This window comes from Lytechinus variegatus, chromosome 4 (assembly GCF_018143015.1).
Source record: "Lytechinus variegatus isolate NC3 chromosome 4, Lvar_3.0, whole genome shotgun sequence".
Classification (NCBI taxonomy): Eukaryota; Metazoa; Echinodermata; class Echinoidea; order Temnopleuroida; family Toxopneustidae; genus Lytechinus; species Lytechinus variegatus.
The window spans coordinates 12725765-12743984 of NC_054743.1; the positions used below are offsets into that span (position 1 = coordinate 12725765).

The 18220-nt window shown below is 36.4% G+C and overlaps 1 protein-coding gene across 1 annotated transcript; it reads right to left on the reverse strand.

Moving 5' to 3' along the window:
• Nucleotides 1-3969: 3969 nt before the first annotated feature.
• On the reverse strand, nt 3970-13472 carry LOC121413417 (guided entry of tail-anchored proteins factor 1-like). The gene is made up of 4 exons (XM_041606230.1): nt 13350-13472; nt 6421-6586; nt 5123-5190; nt 3970-4409 (listed from the first exon to the last, which is right to left on the reverse strand). Exons 1-4 carry the CDS (start codon nt 13434-13436, stop codon nt 4182-4184), a joined length of 549 nt encoding a protein of 182 aa, XP_041462164.1. The 5' UTR covers nt 13437-13472; the 3' UTR covers nt 3970-4181.
• Between the last annotated feature and the right edge of the window lie 4748 nt (nt 13473-18220).

Here is an 18220-nt window from a genome sequence, read left to right on the forward strand (position 1 = left end):
TCACAATCATCACCACCATCATCACCATCATCATCATCACCATCATCATCACCATCATCATCACAATCACCATCATCATCACCATCATCATCACCATCATCATCAAAATCACCATCATCACCATCATCATCACCATCATCACAATCACCATCATCATCACCATCATCACCACAATCATCATCATCACCATCATCACCATCATCATCATCACCATCACCATCATCATCACCATCATCATCATCATCACCATCATCATCACCATCATCATCATCATCACCATCATCATCATCATCATCATCATCACCATCATCATCACCATCATCATCATAATCACCATCATCACCATCATCATCACCATCATCACAATCACCATCATCACCATCATCATCACCATCATCATCACCATCATCACCACAATCACCATCATCACCATCATCACCATCACCATCACCATCATCATCACCATCATCATCACCATCATCATCACCATCATCATCATCATCACCATCACCATCATCATCATCACAATCACCATCATCATCACCATCATCATCATCACCACAATCATCATCATCACCATCACAATCATCATCACCATCATCATCATCATCACCATCATCATCACCATCATCATCATCATCATCACCATCATCATCACAATCACCATCATCATCACCATCATCATCATCATCATCACAATCATCATCACCATCACCATCATCACCATCATCACCATCATTACAATCATCATCACCATCATCATCATCACCACAATCATCACCATCATCATCACAATCATCATCATCATCATGACCATCATCATCATGACCATCATAACCATCATCATCTTCATCATCATCACCACCATCTTCATCAGCCTCATCGTTGCCATCATTACCATCAGTATCATTTGCTATTCTTTATATTTTATGTTGTCGTAACTTCCCTCCATGACCATTATCCCACGTTAATGATCTTCATGCTGCCTCTGAATTTTTTTTACCACATCTTCCCCATCTGTTGGATACACTTACAAACACATATCCATTATTATAATGACTAATCTCTTTCATCACCAACATCAATATCATATTCAAACAGATGCATAGAACGTTTTAAAAGTATGTGACAGCTCATTTTATAAACAGTCGAGATACAGCGTTTTTAGCTCAATCCATCACAAAAGATGAACAATATTTAATTACTGTATTCATTTCTAGAAATTTGGCATCAAATTATCATAGGTTGATGTTTACTATTTAGGAAATAATTGTCCATTCTTTTCATGATAAATTCTGCTCCAGATATTTAGAAAATATAGTATTCTTCAAATCAAGTCATGTCCCAAAATAACAATGTATCAAGTTCATTGTCTCTTCACCGCTATCCCTTTCTATTATTCAGTATAACTTGCATATGGTTGAGGAAGGGTATAAAACTAGGATAGACGTCTAGAAGGTGAAATGTTTTCACAGTAAACAAAGCTAATATTTGACTATAATTAACTTACAAATATCATATTGCAAGATACATGCAATGATAATGAAGTCTTTGCGATTTTGCATTTGTAAGAACTCATAGAACAATGCTACTGGTTGTAACTATCACAATACAAATTTCAAAAGAACCTCACAAGATAATATGAAAGTGTTGGTACTAATGATTCAGAACAATGAAATGTTGCTAAGTAATTAACAATGAAATGTTGCTTAGTAATTAACAATGAGTAAGGCATTTATGATTGAATGGTTGAATCAATGCATGTCCCCATGTGTGGTAAATTTGTGCAGGCAATTGTTTATTACTTCAAGTTTGACTTGATTAAATCATGTAATAATGATAATAATATATAGTATTTATGAGGCGTCGATCTATCTAGTTGCCTATTCAGTGGCGCACTATATATTACCCTGGCTGTAGCTCCAGCTGCTAAAGGCGCTTGGTGCATTCAAAGAAATAATCCTGCCGGGTATCCATTTACCTCACTTGGGTCGAGTGCAGCAGTGTGGATAAATTTCTTGCTGAAGGAAAACACGCCATGGCTAGGATTCGAACCCACAACCCTTTGTTTGAAAGGCGAGAGTCAGAACCACTAGACCATGACGCGCCCACTAAGAACTAATCATTCTATGATGATCCCCAAAATTATAATTCATCCTGACCTCAAAGACATGTTGTAATTATTACTCACTGCTTCTCCAACTTGCGTTATCCATGCAAACTCAAGATTAAACAATGTAATGACATGACTTTCAATATCATAATCAAACAAAAAAGTAAGACCATTGTCCCTGTCATATGTGAATAGAAATCTCCCAGTGTGCTTACTTTCAAGGAGACCTTTTAAATATTCCTTCTAACATGTGTGATAAACCTCTGTAAACAAATAGAATGTCTTCTTTCTGTGCAACAAAAAATAAATAAAACTATTTTCCTGTCAGAATCCTAATAAAAATTATCTTAAAGGGGAATTCAAGTCCCTAACCACAGAAAATTGAATTGTATTCAATTTTGAAATGGCTTTAAAACGGTTTTCGCATAATAATCGATTCCATGATCGGTCTACATGTAGTATAATAAAAATTCTGACAGACAGTACAAATTCAACTGAAATCAGAAGTGTCATTTATTTCTGGCTTTCAAAGTTTTCAATAACCCTATTAAAACCTAGACTTTTACCAAGTCTCGTGATTCTCATACCAAAACTTCAACTTTGTTTATTAAACCAATAAAAAATATAGATCAATTACAAAGCATAATATGTAACAAAATGGTTAGGACTAGAATAATATGCAACCCTGTATTATTTACATTTATATCGTTTAGTAGCTATGTTTTGCAAAGTTTTTAAAATCAAAGTACCCTGCATCAAATTTATGTTTGAAAGTAATTTCTGGTTTCTCAGTCTACACCGAATTCCCTTGCTTTCTTCTCTTCGACCACAGCCCAGAAACAGCCTGGTTTGCTAGCATTTCTTATAATTGTTTTTCCATAAAGATGCTTGATTGATTTCTCACCGCACAAACTTTGTAGAATTGGGAAATAAAAACAAGGCACTTAGCATGATTATTTTCTTGTAGGGAACCAAACCGAGCACGTTCAGAAATATGCCTATTTCCCCTCATAGAATAGTCAATTAACTGCCACTTTTTGCGGACAAACTCATGGCATCATCTCATTACTATCACATCATAATGAAGTTAAATGAACCCATTATGACGTCAAAAGTTTCTGTCCCTATCGTTGTGACCATTTTGGGGATATGAAGAAATGTAAACTCTGAATGAGGACAAGACCAGAAGAGACATTGAGGAGAATTATAGGACAGAAGATGAAGCCAGTAAACTAAACTCGGAGTGGGCCGGGGATAGTTGCAAAGAACAAAAGAAACTGGTGCTCAGGTCACTATGGAGGTCTTCACCAATGACAAGTGTGAAGATGATTAAGTAAGTTAGTAAGTAACTCTGAACATATATCTCACCAATCTATCCACATAGTGTCATTCATACCTGCAAAAAAAGCACCTTATTTTATCATTTTTTTAAAAGGTGACATACATTGCACATTTCAAAATGCTATACAAAAAATGAATGATGACTTGGCCACTAAAGACAGTTATTTACCTGTAGTTTCATATGCTTATTCTAATAATGCAAAATGGCAAGAAAACTCAGACACTAGTGCATAATATTTTTCCATCAGCCCCAAAACAGGAAAATAATTAATATATGCACACATTCCTAATTAGCTGTACAAGTGGCTAATGCCAATAGGATGAGAAATGGATGTGGATATCAAACTCATTCACTCAGTTACTACAATTCATGAAAAAGTATGTGTTGCAGGCTGACTATGCCGGTTCAGAAACACGGTCACCCACTGGACGCTCTAAGCACTGTTTACAGCAAACATCTATCATTTTTATTTTCAATTAGTAATGAATTCTGTTTTGTCTAAAAGCTATCATCGATGTTGCACCAAGAGACAGTATACCTCTCATTCTGTTGAAAGCAAATTCTTATACTATCATCGAAGCCAATCTAGGCCTTCAATATGAGAGATCTTGAAGAAAATGCTTGTAGACACATTCAGCCTATGGTCATGAAACTGTAGCATGTCCCTGATATCTTCACCATGTACCTGACTGAATCCTAGAACTGCAATCTGTGTATCTAGTACCTTCAAGAAGCCTTTGGAATTGTTCTCTCCCCTGGCACAAAGCTCTTGACAGATTCCTGTAACCTTGCAACCATTGCTGAGCACACAGCCAGCCAGGCAGTAATACCTATAGCTCCAGGAACACCACATGGGAAGGCCAGGATCCGCCCGAAAGGCCAGGTCCACTCCTCCTCTAAGAGAATGACAGGTTCATATCGATAGGTCCAGATCAGGCCAATCATGAAAATACTCTATCAAAGGAAAATGTTGACAGTGAATTAGTTGAAGGGAATATCGAATACTTAAAAAAAGATACTTCACTTAAAAATCATAATTATATTGGCAGAAACTGATCTACAGACCTGCCAACCTCTGGGAATGAAAAATTGTATTCTGTCATAAAAAACGTGTATTTCATAATAAAATGCGTGGCACACTCGTTCATCGCGGCGCACAAGCTGCATGCCAGCTAAAATGCGCACTGCTCTTGCAGATGACAAACAAAATTAAACATGTTTATATATCAACCTGGTTTTAACAAAATAAAAAAAAATAATAAAAAAAAACATGTTTTTTTTGCAAAAACGTAATAAATCCGCCAAAAACGTACTGGTTGGCAGGTCTGGATCTGCCTATAATTCTGAAATAGTTGACCAATTACAGTAAATACAAGTATGATATGATTCCAGCACACTTGTTCGCACCTCTGTGGTGGTCCAGTTTTCACTGAGGATAAACCAACATGCATGTGGTTATCTTTGACACAAGTTCAGCAGTGTGTGCTATGTATAATAGATGACATACAGATCAACTACAATGAGGAAGATTAGATAATATTTATCTCATTCTTTCCTCAGTAAAAAAAAAATCAACTAAAGTGTAATCATTTGAGTATTTGTATTTTGAGTGAGAGAAAGCGACAAGTTGACAGAAATTCTTCTGCAAAAAACATTTTCTTACTTACATAGACTGTGTTCAAAGCCAATGTGAGCCCCCAGCTGACAGTAAATCTCGTTGCAACTTGTGAATTTTCTACGACAGAGATAAAAGAAAATAATGAAAAAATAATGTACAATTTTCCTGTCAGGAATAGGAATCTCAAAACAATTGTCTCATCAAAAAAACAACCTTGCCCTAATGCATGTGAAACGATTGCTGCCACCATCACTTCAATCAAATCCTAGTTAAATTCTGTATTATAAAATAAAACAGATACGAGTTTAAAAATTTTGAATAGTAAAGACAGCACTAGGGAAATAAATTCTATAGCTCTTTAAAGATACATTTTACTTATCAAATTTGTGAGAATTCGGGCAAATAGTTATTTTTAGAGTCAATGCGTAACCGTACATGCTTGCTCATTTATAATATATGAGGCAATTTGTTGTACCAAGTCAGGGGTCCGTTTCATAAAGCTGTTCGTAAGTTAAGAGGGACTTCAAGAATGACTGGTGATCCTTTTTACGCTCTAAACCATGCCCAATGAATCTACCATTTACCACAAGAAAGTATGACCAGTCGTTCTTAAAGTTGCTCTTAACCTACAAACAGCTTTATGAAACACCCCCTGGTCTGATTAGTACAAGAATAGTTCCTGGGACTTGGCATCAGGGTAGGAAATAATTTTTATGTTTTAGGGGACTTTTTTCTCCACATAGGGGCAGTCGCAGAATATTGGAGGCTATTACTTTCATTTTAAGGGCTGCTTTGTAGGGGTAATAAACAATTGGGCAGTAAAAGGAAATATCATTCTGCCATAGTTAGGTTAATATTTTTCTAAATAATCTTGAATATTGTTTGTGACAGACCTTGGGGCAACTCTAAGGGGAATGGTAGGGGTGATTTGGGCTGGCATGAGGGCAAAGTCGCCTCTCGCTCTCATGTATATCCTATGCAGATATACGTATATCTGAACAAGACCCAGAGGCCCGTATTCTGAAGTCAGGTTTAACTTAAACCGTGGTCTAACTCTGTGCTAAAATTATGGGAAGCCAAAAATTTAAAAAGTGTGTTTATATTGTATATTTCTTACGTTCACTATCCTGTTTCCTTATGCTTTCATTATGAAGAAAAATACTTAAGTTATCATTCCCAGACAATTACGAACAACTTGGGTGTCATATGAGTTAATAAATTGGATGTGTACCGTTAAGGATTTGTGCCCCAGTTGGCTCTCCATAGTTAAACTAAAACTTTAAGCCAGGGTTTAATTTAAACCCGAGTTCAGAATACGGGCCAGAGACTTTCCGACTTTAAACTTACTTAATGATTTCAATTCCTCTTTGAGTTTAATGATTTTCCGTTCAACCTTTGCATACTTTGCAAATTCTTCTTTCATATTGATTTCAGATTGCTGATCCAGCAGATCTTGTAGTTCCCTTTTCTTGCCCTCATTTTCTGCACACAGCAACTTGAATTTCTTCAGAATCTAAATTACAGAGAAACAGAGAAAACAGTCAATATGTAAGGCCTATCGTGAAAGCGAATTTGGTCATGGATACTGGCAAGAAAGTTTTATTTTGGGTAAGCTGTAAATAATTTAAATGAAATTCATTGACAGGGATAAAAAAAAGATGATATGCGTCTCGTAGCTTGGCGAAGAACAAGGAGAACAAGATGGTGACCTAAACATTGGCAAGTTTTTTCCCCATTTTCTCAAAATATTTTCTTGGTACTTTAATTAAAGAATAAAATCAGTATCATATATATGTCGGAAATGAAGTTGTATCCCATTTTTACATGATTTAATCTTTAGCTTTAGGGCTAGATTCTAGATCTTTTAGAAAGAAAAGTAGAAATTTTGGGGGCAAAAATTTCAGTTTTTTGCAGGGACGCAATTCCTGGCTCCATGGAGAGTAAGCACACGTTAGTAAATGATTTTTCTCTCCATAGGATCCTCCTGGCTACATGTATAGTCACGTATTGTATTACCAGACACTATCATGATTCCGGACGCGCATATTACTGCATACGAAAACAACTTTGTACTGTAAGACTTCCGCAGTTAAATTTCAGCGAGGCAATACATGGAACAAGATTGCAAAAAAAGTCGAAAAAATAAAACTGACACCTTATTTATCTCTAAAATGCTTAAAATATCATATAACATCGTTTTGCATTAAAAACTGATATATTTTCTGACAAAAATATGGGCCTGATTTGCCGAATTTCAATCCCATCTGCCCCTTCGATCGATTGTTGAGGTGTGGTGTATTGTGGGTGATCGTCGACGGCTAGACTCAAGGTATACCATGTGCGAGGTTTACCGTGAGTATTCCATCGACGGTCGACAGCGCATCGACAGAGCTTGATAGCTACAAATGAACATAATATTGGAGTCATGGAACATGCAGCTTACAAGAAAAAAATAAAGTTAGTAAGCAAACACAAATTTATTACCAACATCTGCTCAGATTCGATATGAAAAAAGCAAAACTTAGAATTTACGCAAGATATGATATATTAAGTGGGAGAAATGCTGTAAAGCTCTACCTCACGTACAAAATTCAACACAGGAGGGTAGTGTTCAATGCAGACCACTACACAGCTCCTACATGTATGATTGCCAGCAACACTCGACAATATCATACAAAGAAGTTGTTGGCTATTCCATGCCGCACCCAACTATACCAGAAATCCTTTTTTCCCAGGACAGTGACTGCATGAAATGTGTTTCCAAAAACCATACTTTATGCCCCTACATTGGAGGCGTTCAGGGGGGAGGCGATTACAACCAACATCTATACCAAGGAACTAGACTTTAACTTGCACAAACAGCACAATGTTTTAAAAAGCACCAACAAGTATGCACTGCAGACGAGCACCCAAGATATTCCTTAGCACTACATCCTGAAAATGGATCCTGCTGAGTATCGTCATAGAAGTAGAAGTGAAGAGATAATCACACAAATTCTTTCTTAGAGACTTAGGAGTAAATTTACAATTCAATGTCATAATCGATTATGAGCGCATGGACACTAAAATATTTTCTAACTCAATATTATAGTGTTAGAATGAGGGATCACTCACACTAGACCAAAAGCTTCGGTCTGTTATACTGGTTGTTCCGCTGAACTTCTTTGGCTCTACTCACCAAATACAGAGACCAAAGTTCTACATGCAGCTCGATCTGTACAGGGACTCAATGGCCATATCTTCATGTATTAAGTTCGGATAAAACCTAGGGAAGTGAAGTTGCACGACAGCAAGTCATTGTTTTTTCCCTTAAAAGATTATTTTTCCCGTTTTGGTGCATTTCAGGCCAAAAGAGAATAATAATCTTTATTTTGGTACAGTTCTTTTTATACATTTCTATGAAATAAAGACAAAAATTGATGAGACCCGTCAGGGGGATTTTGCATTTTTAACCCCCACTTACACGTACATGTATTGCGAGGTACCCCCGTAACCCCCCTAATGGTGGCTGCACGATAGTGAGCCATCTGTGTACGAGGGGAAATAAAAAGGCCAAATTGTGGTTTTGGGAACCACTCGTAGATTTGTATATGCGCGCTTGTGTACAAAGTGAATGGAGGTGGAAATAGGGAACCGTGCGTGTGACTGAACAAAGCGCTACGGTGGTTCCCAATATCATGATAATGCCAATAAAAAGAATATAAAAAACATTAAAAAGCTCCTCGAAACAGGCGGCTGCCAGCTCTCTAGGGTCTAAGTTATAATTCATAACCTTGTTCATTGGATGAGTGCTACCACCCTGCCTGTGGAGAATCTTGTACAGGTAGGACTATGGATGGTAGATCTATGCCACTGCTATTGCTATATGGTAGGGGGTCCTAAAGCTGCGCGGGTCCTAAAGCTACGCACCACTCATCGCACGCACATGCAGTTTTCAATGGCAAATACGAACTCTGTGTGTGGAACTAAACTGTGACTGCAGAGTGATGAACAATTCCTATTAAATTTTTTTCTACAGAGGCTGCAGTGAATCTCTAAATGCAGAGAAAACCAACAACTGTTAGGAAGTTTGGAGTTATATTCGCTTTAATTTCATTTTATCCTATAATAATTTGAATATATTTTAGAAATTGAGGCACAGGAAATACTATTTTTTTGCATGATAAATTGAGTGCGTAGCTTTAGGACCCCTTCTACATCGGGCGGCGAAATCAAGAGATGTTCGAAAAACACGACGGGATTTTCATATACTATTAGTGAGTTTTGTGATATTTTCTACTTGGTTAATGATCTTTAGAATGTTTGCCACAAATTAGTGAAATATAATTTGTTGAAATATTAAAATTGGGACAGTTTTTATTGTTTGAAAACAAAGTGCGTAGCTTTTTTAGGTCCTCCCATCATACATGTAGCACACACTTTAAAAAAATCATTAAAAAATCACTTTTGTGTCCAAAATTACTAATTTTGCTAACAGTTGCAATTTATTTTTCATTAGTAACTTAGCAATAATTTTGTATTCACCAGAGCGCTCAAAAACTTGAATTTAGGGCAAATTCTTGTGTACGCCCTCTATTGGTGGAAAGTAATATGGGAAGAATTAAAGAAAATTTTCATTCTTCAAAGTTCAATTGGTTTATTGCCATTTCGTCCACTGCCATTTTGTCCACTACCCACATGGTCTAATATCATTTCGTCTACCATCAGTTGGTCCACTATCCACATGGTCCAATTACCATTTCGTCCAATCACCATTTCGTCTAATAGCCATTTCGTCTAATAGCCATTTCGTCTATTATCATTTGGTCTAATAGCCATTTGGTCTAATGGTATTTTTTTGCCAATTGGTCCAATAGCCACTTTGTCCACTATCATTACGTCTATTCCCATTTGGTCTAATAGCCAAATGGTCTAAAGGCAAATGGTCTAATAACCACTTGGTCTACTTTCATTTCGTCCATGTTCCATTTGGTCTAACTGCATTTGGTCTACTATCACTTGGTCTAAACTCATTTCGGCTAACAATCATTTGGTCTAATTGCCATTTGGTCTAATAGCCAATATGTCCAATTGCCATTTTGGCTTATCACCATTTCGTCTAATATTCATTTCGTCTAATACGCATACTGGTCTACTATGCTGCACTAGCGCCCTCTACGACCCGAGTCGACTCTATTCGCGATTGTGTGCCTAATTAATTACTAATCCTCTTCAACTTCTTGATTTATTTTATCACTGTTGACTAGTGTTGTTCGTCTTTGATTACTTTGCATTGTGGAAGTGTTTTCCACCCAAAGGGGGAAGCAATGTGTGTCTTATCGAGGTTATACATACACGATACGGGCGAGGAAAAACGGAATGGTATACTGGCGATGGCGAAAGGGGGCGCCAAAAAGGGGAAGGAAAGAGAGGAAAAGAAAAGGGAGAGAAAAAAAAGATTGAAAAAGAGAAAAAATGGGGAAGAAAGAGAGGAGGAAAAAAAGGAAGAGGGAAGAGGGAGAAAGAAAAGGAAAAAAGGAAAGGGAAACATCTCATGCTTTGCGCTCGCATTAATAATTTATTGAGATATGTATCCTGTACATAATAACAAAAGAAAAATGATTAAAATCTCCCATTTTTGAGATCTGAAAATAGGGAAACAGCTTCAGCTCTTGCTGCGCGCTCACATTTTTATTTATGATACATCCATCTCTTCTTGAATTCCTTCAAACAATCCTTAATCTGTTACTTCTTTATGTCAATTAACCAACATTTTCGGCAATAATTGCAGTAATTGTTCATTTTAAGATAATTATGTATCTTGTATTACAGGGAGTGTTCAAAGTGTCCTGAAATATCAATTTTTTTCAACTCGCCGTGCACATGTTTGTATATTCATTTCTAAACTGGATAGTGACGTGGATTGTCAATGTCTAATTCCTTCAGCTTTTTCTCGTCTCATTCCCCGTTTTCTTTTCCCTCCTTCCCTTTTCTCTTTTTTTTCTCCCCCACCCTTTTCTCTTTTTTGGGGCCGTCAATAAGGAGGGGCGGACGCTTTGCCCTCCTCGAAATGCCTATGTATCCACTTTATGAATGCTTACAAACAGTCCTTAAAACGTCATTTTTCATGTCAGAATATCACAAATTTCGACCCGCGCTCGCATTGTTTATTTAGATGTGTATTATGTACAAATTTACAAAAAGTGATTAAAGTGCCCCGTTTTGAGGTCTGAATATAGGAAAATTTCAGCTCGCACTGTGATGTTGCATTTACAAAAGTAAAATATGTATCTTCAAGAATTCCTAAACGCAGTCCTTAAAACGCCCCTGTTTCATGTCAGTATATGGAAAATTCTCAGCTCGCGCTGCGCGCTTGCAATCCTCGCATTAGTTTAATCTAGAGAAATGTTCAGGATTTCAAACAGATAATAGTGGGCCTACAAGAAATAAAATGTTTATAAAAAAAAAGATCAGCTCGCGCAAGCAAAAAAAAAAACAAAAAACACGGAAAAAACCCTCTTCGATCCGCAGACAGGGGAATATATAAATGAATGAACATTTTTCGAGCAACAGCCCCCCCCCCTGCCCCCATTAGCAAAAGCTAGATCCGCAAAAGGGATGTGTTATAATTATACCCGGCAGGCCTATATACTCGCGACCAAAAATCTACTCTAGTGATTTCAATACCCCCCCTTCCTGTAAACTCCTGGATCCGCGCCTACGTAGTAGTAATTATTTTAATTATGTATATTATTTCTATTATGATTATCCTTATTATTATCATTTTTGTTAATATTAGTAATATGATCATCACAATTATTATTAGTAGTAGTATTATTGTGAATTTTATTATTATTATTATTTATTAGTATCATTATGATGATTATCATTCTTATTATTATATCCATTAATTGCTACAGCATGAGTATATCACAAACATTATACTCATCGTTATTGTCAATACTACTAGGCCTACATTTATTTTAGGCGCAGGCGGGCTAGCTTCTAGCGACGGGAAACGAACAAAAAGGGAGAGGATAGTACAGGGAAAGAAGAAAGGACAGATCGGGAAGAGCTCCTTTTTGGGGGGGTATATTGATCAATAATATTTCTTTAAAAGGCTATATTGTCTTTCATCTGTTTATCGTATTTTGATATCGGAATACAATATTCTCCTTTCTTTTTTTAAATAAAAATTGAGCGACAAATTAAATTAAAAGGACCCTTTTCCATTTTCCCCATCTTAGTTCCCCCTTTTATATGTGTGTGTGTGCGTTTTAGGGGGGGGGGGTGGGGTGCCTGAATTGCTGTACCCACTGAATCGACCCTTGCGATAGTAGTTATCATCATAGTTTTTAGGTTTTTTTTTAAACTAATATCATCAATGATATCAAGGTATTAAAGTCATTTCGCTCCCCTCCTCGGATAACGCAAATTATTTGTATTAGACGAAATGGCTATTGGACCGAATGGCTATTAGACTAAATGGCTATTGGACGATTTGGGAATTGGACGAAATGGTTAGTAGACGATTCGGTTGGTAGACGAACTGATTATTGGACCTAATGGTTGATGGACGAAATGACTATTAGACGAAATGGCAATTGGACGAGTTGATAAGTAGACGATGTGGATATTGGACCAACTGAAATTAGCCGACATGGCTATTGGACCAAATGAACGGTGGACGAACTGGTTAATGGACGATTTGGCATTAGACCAAATGGATTTAGACGAAATGGTTGGTAGACGAAATGGTTGTAGACGAATTGGCTATAGACTAACTGGCTATTAGACTAAATGGCTATTAGACGAAATGGTGATTGGACGAAATGGGTGGTAGACGAAATGTTGATGGACGAAATGGCATTAGACGAAATGAATGTAGACCATGTGGTGAGTGGACGAGATGGCAGTAGACAAATTGGCAATTTACCGTTCAATTAGGGCCTAAGTCTAAGAAAAAATAATTAAATTTACATAGGCCTAAGAGCCGAGTTAATGAATAGCTGTAATGAAAACTGAAAGTGTAAGAAAATCAAGCATTTGTCCTACAGAAAAAAGAGAAAATAAGTCAAACATTGCCACACATGGAGATGTAACTGAGTCTGAGAACAAGGTTAAATAAAAAATAGGCCTAACCTTGTTCATTGAATGAGTGCAAAATCACAACACGAAAATCAACTGATGGGACTATATTTAGTGACGACGACGAAAAATAAGGGGATTGAATGAGTATTCCCTAAAATTCAAGATTTGTACGAACCATCTCCTTTCAAAACCGCATGAGTACTTACAAATTTCGATAATGTGGGTATATACAGTCGATAAGTGTGAACTACGGAGACATAAATGAACACAAATAGGGCAGTAGAAGAAGACATCACGCCGCAGCTATATCTGAACTCAAGAGGGCGATATCGCAGAATGCAAACAGGGGGGGGGGGGGGGGGAAGGAAAAGGATTGGGGTACTGTATGTACCGGTACTTGTAACCCGGGGAGCGTTTCATCTGACATCTTTCCATGATTTTGATTGGCTCAGAGTCACTGTTCCTATGGTAACTGTCGGATGAATTGGGACTTGTCGGACATTTTATCCAACAAGTCCTTTCATGAAACGCCCCCCTGGTTTCACGGAATAATGATTCAAAGATTTTCCCCCTGGAATTTCATAGGGCCAATTCTAACTGTAGCCAATAGTGCGGGCCTATATTTATAGGCCATGCAAGTTCTAGTATTTACAGTACACTCCCAAAGAAAAGGTGCGACTATGATTGTTCCAAATTTCGCAAAAAAGTGAACTTTAATTAATTCACATAAAAATAATTTAATGGGATATATGAGTTTGCATGCTCAAAATGTTAAGATAAGACATATCTCACATATCTAATGATATATCAATACATAAGAAATACTTAATCGAATAGATATCAATACTTCTACAGTAAGTATACCAATTCCAACTTTCTTAAGAAAATGCATTCTTCTTCCAGCTAAACTTCTGATGCACACACATTTTATGAGTTTCTTATTCACTACATTTCATGTTCTCCCTAAAAGATCAACTCCCCTAATTCAGAGTAAAGTTATGATGTACAGATTGTTATGGTCAAGCGTCCAAGGTTGACCAACACCTGTTTGGTTGCAAAGAGTCCTAGTATATATAAAAGGGGTTCACTTCTGAACCAAATCAGATTGGTTACAGAATAGAGATTGGAGTTTAGAGCTACAGAACAGTATACTACATCAGTTTGCAGCATTTATATTATCTTCATCTTCAGAGTACAGTCACCATCAGACTTACTCACATATTAGTTGTCATTATCATCATCATCATCATCATCACCACCACCATCATCACCATCATCATCATTATCATCATAATCACCACCACCATCATCACCATCATCATCACCACCACCATCATCATCATCAAGTTTATCATCTATAACAAATCTATGTGAACTCACAATAAGATCCAACCCCAACACAACAATTTGAGGATCCAAGATGGCTAATTTGTGACTTAAAGGGCAGAAAATTGCAACAATTCGTAGAAACAGAAGGCTTTTACCTAAAAAGGGTCTCTTTGCAGACTTGATTCTAAGACAGTAACGGTGTGGACACATTACAACACTAATGTTTAGGGTACTCTGAGGATTGGGTGCATTAGGGAAGTGTATTTCTGATCATGGCGGACACCTATACAGTTTACTATTGCCTTATTTTGAAACCCAATTGTAAACACATTGTACAAAATTAGCCTAAAACAATGCTTAACAAGGAGGTGTAAAATTATTAGTTGCTAAACGATCATCATGGTCACACCTTTGTCAAATATAACACGGCCGATCATGTGCGATATTCTTTCATTCACATCTGGTTTAATGAAAGAATACTAGAAGCTATAGACTTTGTTTCAGGATTTTCAAATATTCAAGAGAGAGATAAGGAGTAGAATCATTTGCTATTTTCCTCTCTCTCTCCCATGTACACATACACACTGCATCGCTCTCTCTTTCTCTTACTTTTTCTTCGTTCCAGGGCAATTTCATAAAGAAAAAAAATCTTTAGTACATCCAATGCCCATTTCTTCCAATTCTTACTTCACTTCGTGAACGACTCAAAATTAAACTTTTCATAAAAGATCCTTTCAAGAAGGTCCCACATGTAGGGGTTCGGAAGTACACACTCCCTTTAAGTACTTTCTCAATTCCTATCCCCACTCATACACACCATTGGCACACAATATAGGCACAATTTCACAACAGCATGTTTTCTGCAAAAATTAAGAGATACAGACATTATTTCTTGAATAAATTCATATATTTAATTGATATCAAAGGATAATATTTATTTCATTATCATACATACATAATTTTCAACCTTGCAACATATTCATATTTTTCTTGGTATACTGACCATCCAAGCATAATATCACACCAGATGGTTTCAACATCCATCCTTAATTTCAATCAACAAAGTTCTGTGAAAGAGTACTAGGAATTTATCCTATTCAACATATTACAAAGCTTGTGTATATCAAAATAATGGACCCAATGTAGGCTGTATGTTTTGTAAATAAAATCTTACTTCAGTTGTACTGTGTGTCAATATACTAAATAGATCTCTCAATTACACAACAAACCCTAAGACATGTTGGCTACAAGACATGGAGATATGGATTCTTGTTTGAGAAAAGCATACCGGTAATTGGTGCTAAATCAAATAGTGACGTAAAGAGTAGTACAGCGATCATTGATGATTAAAAATTGATTTGGGTTTTTATCATGGATGTTAAGCCTAGAAATAAGCTTGCTACAAATTTAAGTATCAATTTTACTGTTCAGAGCCTTAGTACAGTTGATTTCATCTGTAAAAATGAAAATGCTTAGAATTAATGCCTTAGGTTTCTATCTTCATGAATTATCCCAATTGCATGTAGTTGGTTGCAAAGTGAGAGGCGACCACAAAAATGTTTATGTGTGTAGAAAGCAGATTTATTAAATCATATGGATACTCAAATATGCATTCGTCAAAATGCATCTTACAGGTGACCTTTTGTTTTCATGGCAGCTTTATCTATTTCAATAGATAGTTCTTAAATGGATACTCCAAGGCTGAAAAATAAATAAGAGTAAAATTCACAGAGCAAAATACTGAAAATTTCATCTGATAACAAATAATGAAGTTTACTGCATTTAAGTTTAGCAATATCTTGTGAAAACAGTTATATTCGCATCACCATGAATATTCATAAATAGATGGGCTGGTGTCACATTCCCATTTTCGTTTTCCTTGTGTTATTACATGAATTCATAATTGTATCATTTTTCATACATGTGTGAAATAAGTTGCAGGAATGAACATCTAATGCATTAAATCAGTTGTAAACCATTTTCGTTTTAATACTAAATAGGTTCATTATTGTGGATTGAAATAATCGCTAGAGGGTATTCATTTGTCTCGCAATCTACTATGGTCAACAAGGAAATTCGTGATCACTCTCGCAAAAAGTGTTCACTGGCTTTCTAGGAAATTTGTGATCACTCTCACAAAAAGTGTTCACTAGCTTACAAGTTCACGAGCTTTCGAGTGACGCTGCAACTCTTTATCAAGTGACGAAAATTAAAGTTGATAAATTGATAAAGAGTTGCAGCGGCACTCGAAAGCTCGTGAACTTGTAAGCTAGTGAACACTTTTTGCGAGAGTGATCACGAATTTCCTAGAAAGCCAGTGAAAACTTTTTGCGAGAGTGATCACGAATTTCCTTGTTGACCATCGTAGATTGCGAGACAAATGAATACCCTCTAGCGATCAATTTCGTTTTCATTGTGTTATTACATGAAATCATAATTGTATCATCTTTTCATACACATGTGAATGATATGTCTTCCTTTAATACAATGAAATAAGTTGCAGCAATGAACATCTAATGCAATAAATCAGTTGCAAACCAAATTTTCCTTGGAGGAAAATAATAACAACCCAATTTCAAATACTAGTAATGAAATAGAAAGAACAAGTGGGTATATGACATCATCAGTTTGCTCACTGAACATTCATGAAGGCATGCCTAGAGCTTTTTCACCGTAACAATGCAAATCTTTAAAATTCAAGGATTTGTTTACTCATTGGCTGATATTGATCAAATTTTTAGTGCTTCATTTGTCTGATTTTTAAATAATTATATTATTTTCAGCCTGGAGTAGCCCATTAAAAGAATTGACTCTCAGAAATAATTCTCTGGGTTCAAAATTCCTAGCAGGGCTACTCTATCCCACATTTATTTGAATAAATATAATTAAACTATAGAAGCACAGCAGTGAAATTTCATCAAATTGGCTGAAAATAAACAGAGTTGTTGAGGAATAAGTTTGCACTTTTTGTTTTTTTTGAAATAGTGTTGGTCTTTCATATCAGTGAGTTAGCTGATGTCATATACATGTAAGAGCCCACTTCTTGGTATTCTATGATGAAATCAGTATATGATAAAATGCATTTTCCTTGCGGTTACAACTTAGCGCTTCACACTTTGATCCACTAGATATACATGTATTTCATTTTGTGCAAAAGGCAACTTGTCAAAAGTCTGTGACACGTCTTTAGAAGTAATCCCACCATACAGTGATGCTAGAAAGTTAGTGAACCCCATCAGAAAATGAACATATTTCAAGTTCTGCCATGTGTTAGATAATCAAATGTAAACTCAGGTGATACAATATTATGTTCAATAACGTTTGTTTCTCTGGTAATGCATGTAAATATACTCGATACTTTGTACTGCGCTATCTACTGTTCTGATGTGATACATTTGTGTTAGTACAATTGATACTTAATAAAACACTCTGCAACTGTATCTCTTGGAGTCAAGACGTTTATTATTGTGCTCGTCACATCACATGGTGTCAGAAGTTTTAACGAACCAGCGCTTTCCTAAGAATACTTGATAATTATGTCGGGTCTGCGACCTCCTGAACAACTATCCTTTGAAGGAAATTTGTCTAGAAACTTCAACAATGGGATACAGGAATTTAACGTGTATGAGATTGCTACTCAACTGACGGAGAAGACTGAGATTGTCCGATGTGCAACACTTTGATACGTGGCAGGGCTACATGCTCAGGTTATATGCCAAACTTTTCCATTCATGAACGACAAAAGGGA

Bases quoted from the DNA above. Each gene is read 5' to 3' on its own strand.
- LOC121413417 (XM_041606230.1), bottom strand. From the start codon at position 13,436: ATGTCTTCTTCTACTGCCCTATTTGTGTTCATTTATGTCTCCGTAGTT. The intron at 6,587-13,349 runs GTAAGTACTCAT...TCTGTAATTTAG, and splicing joins TACCCACATTATCGAAATTT to ATTCTGAAGAAATTCAAGTT. The intron at 4,410-5,122 runs GTAAGTAAGAAA...TTCCTTTGATAG, and splicing joins TGGCTTTGAACACAGTCTAT to AGTATTTTCATGATTGGCCT.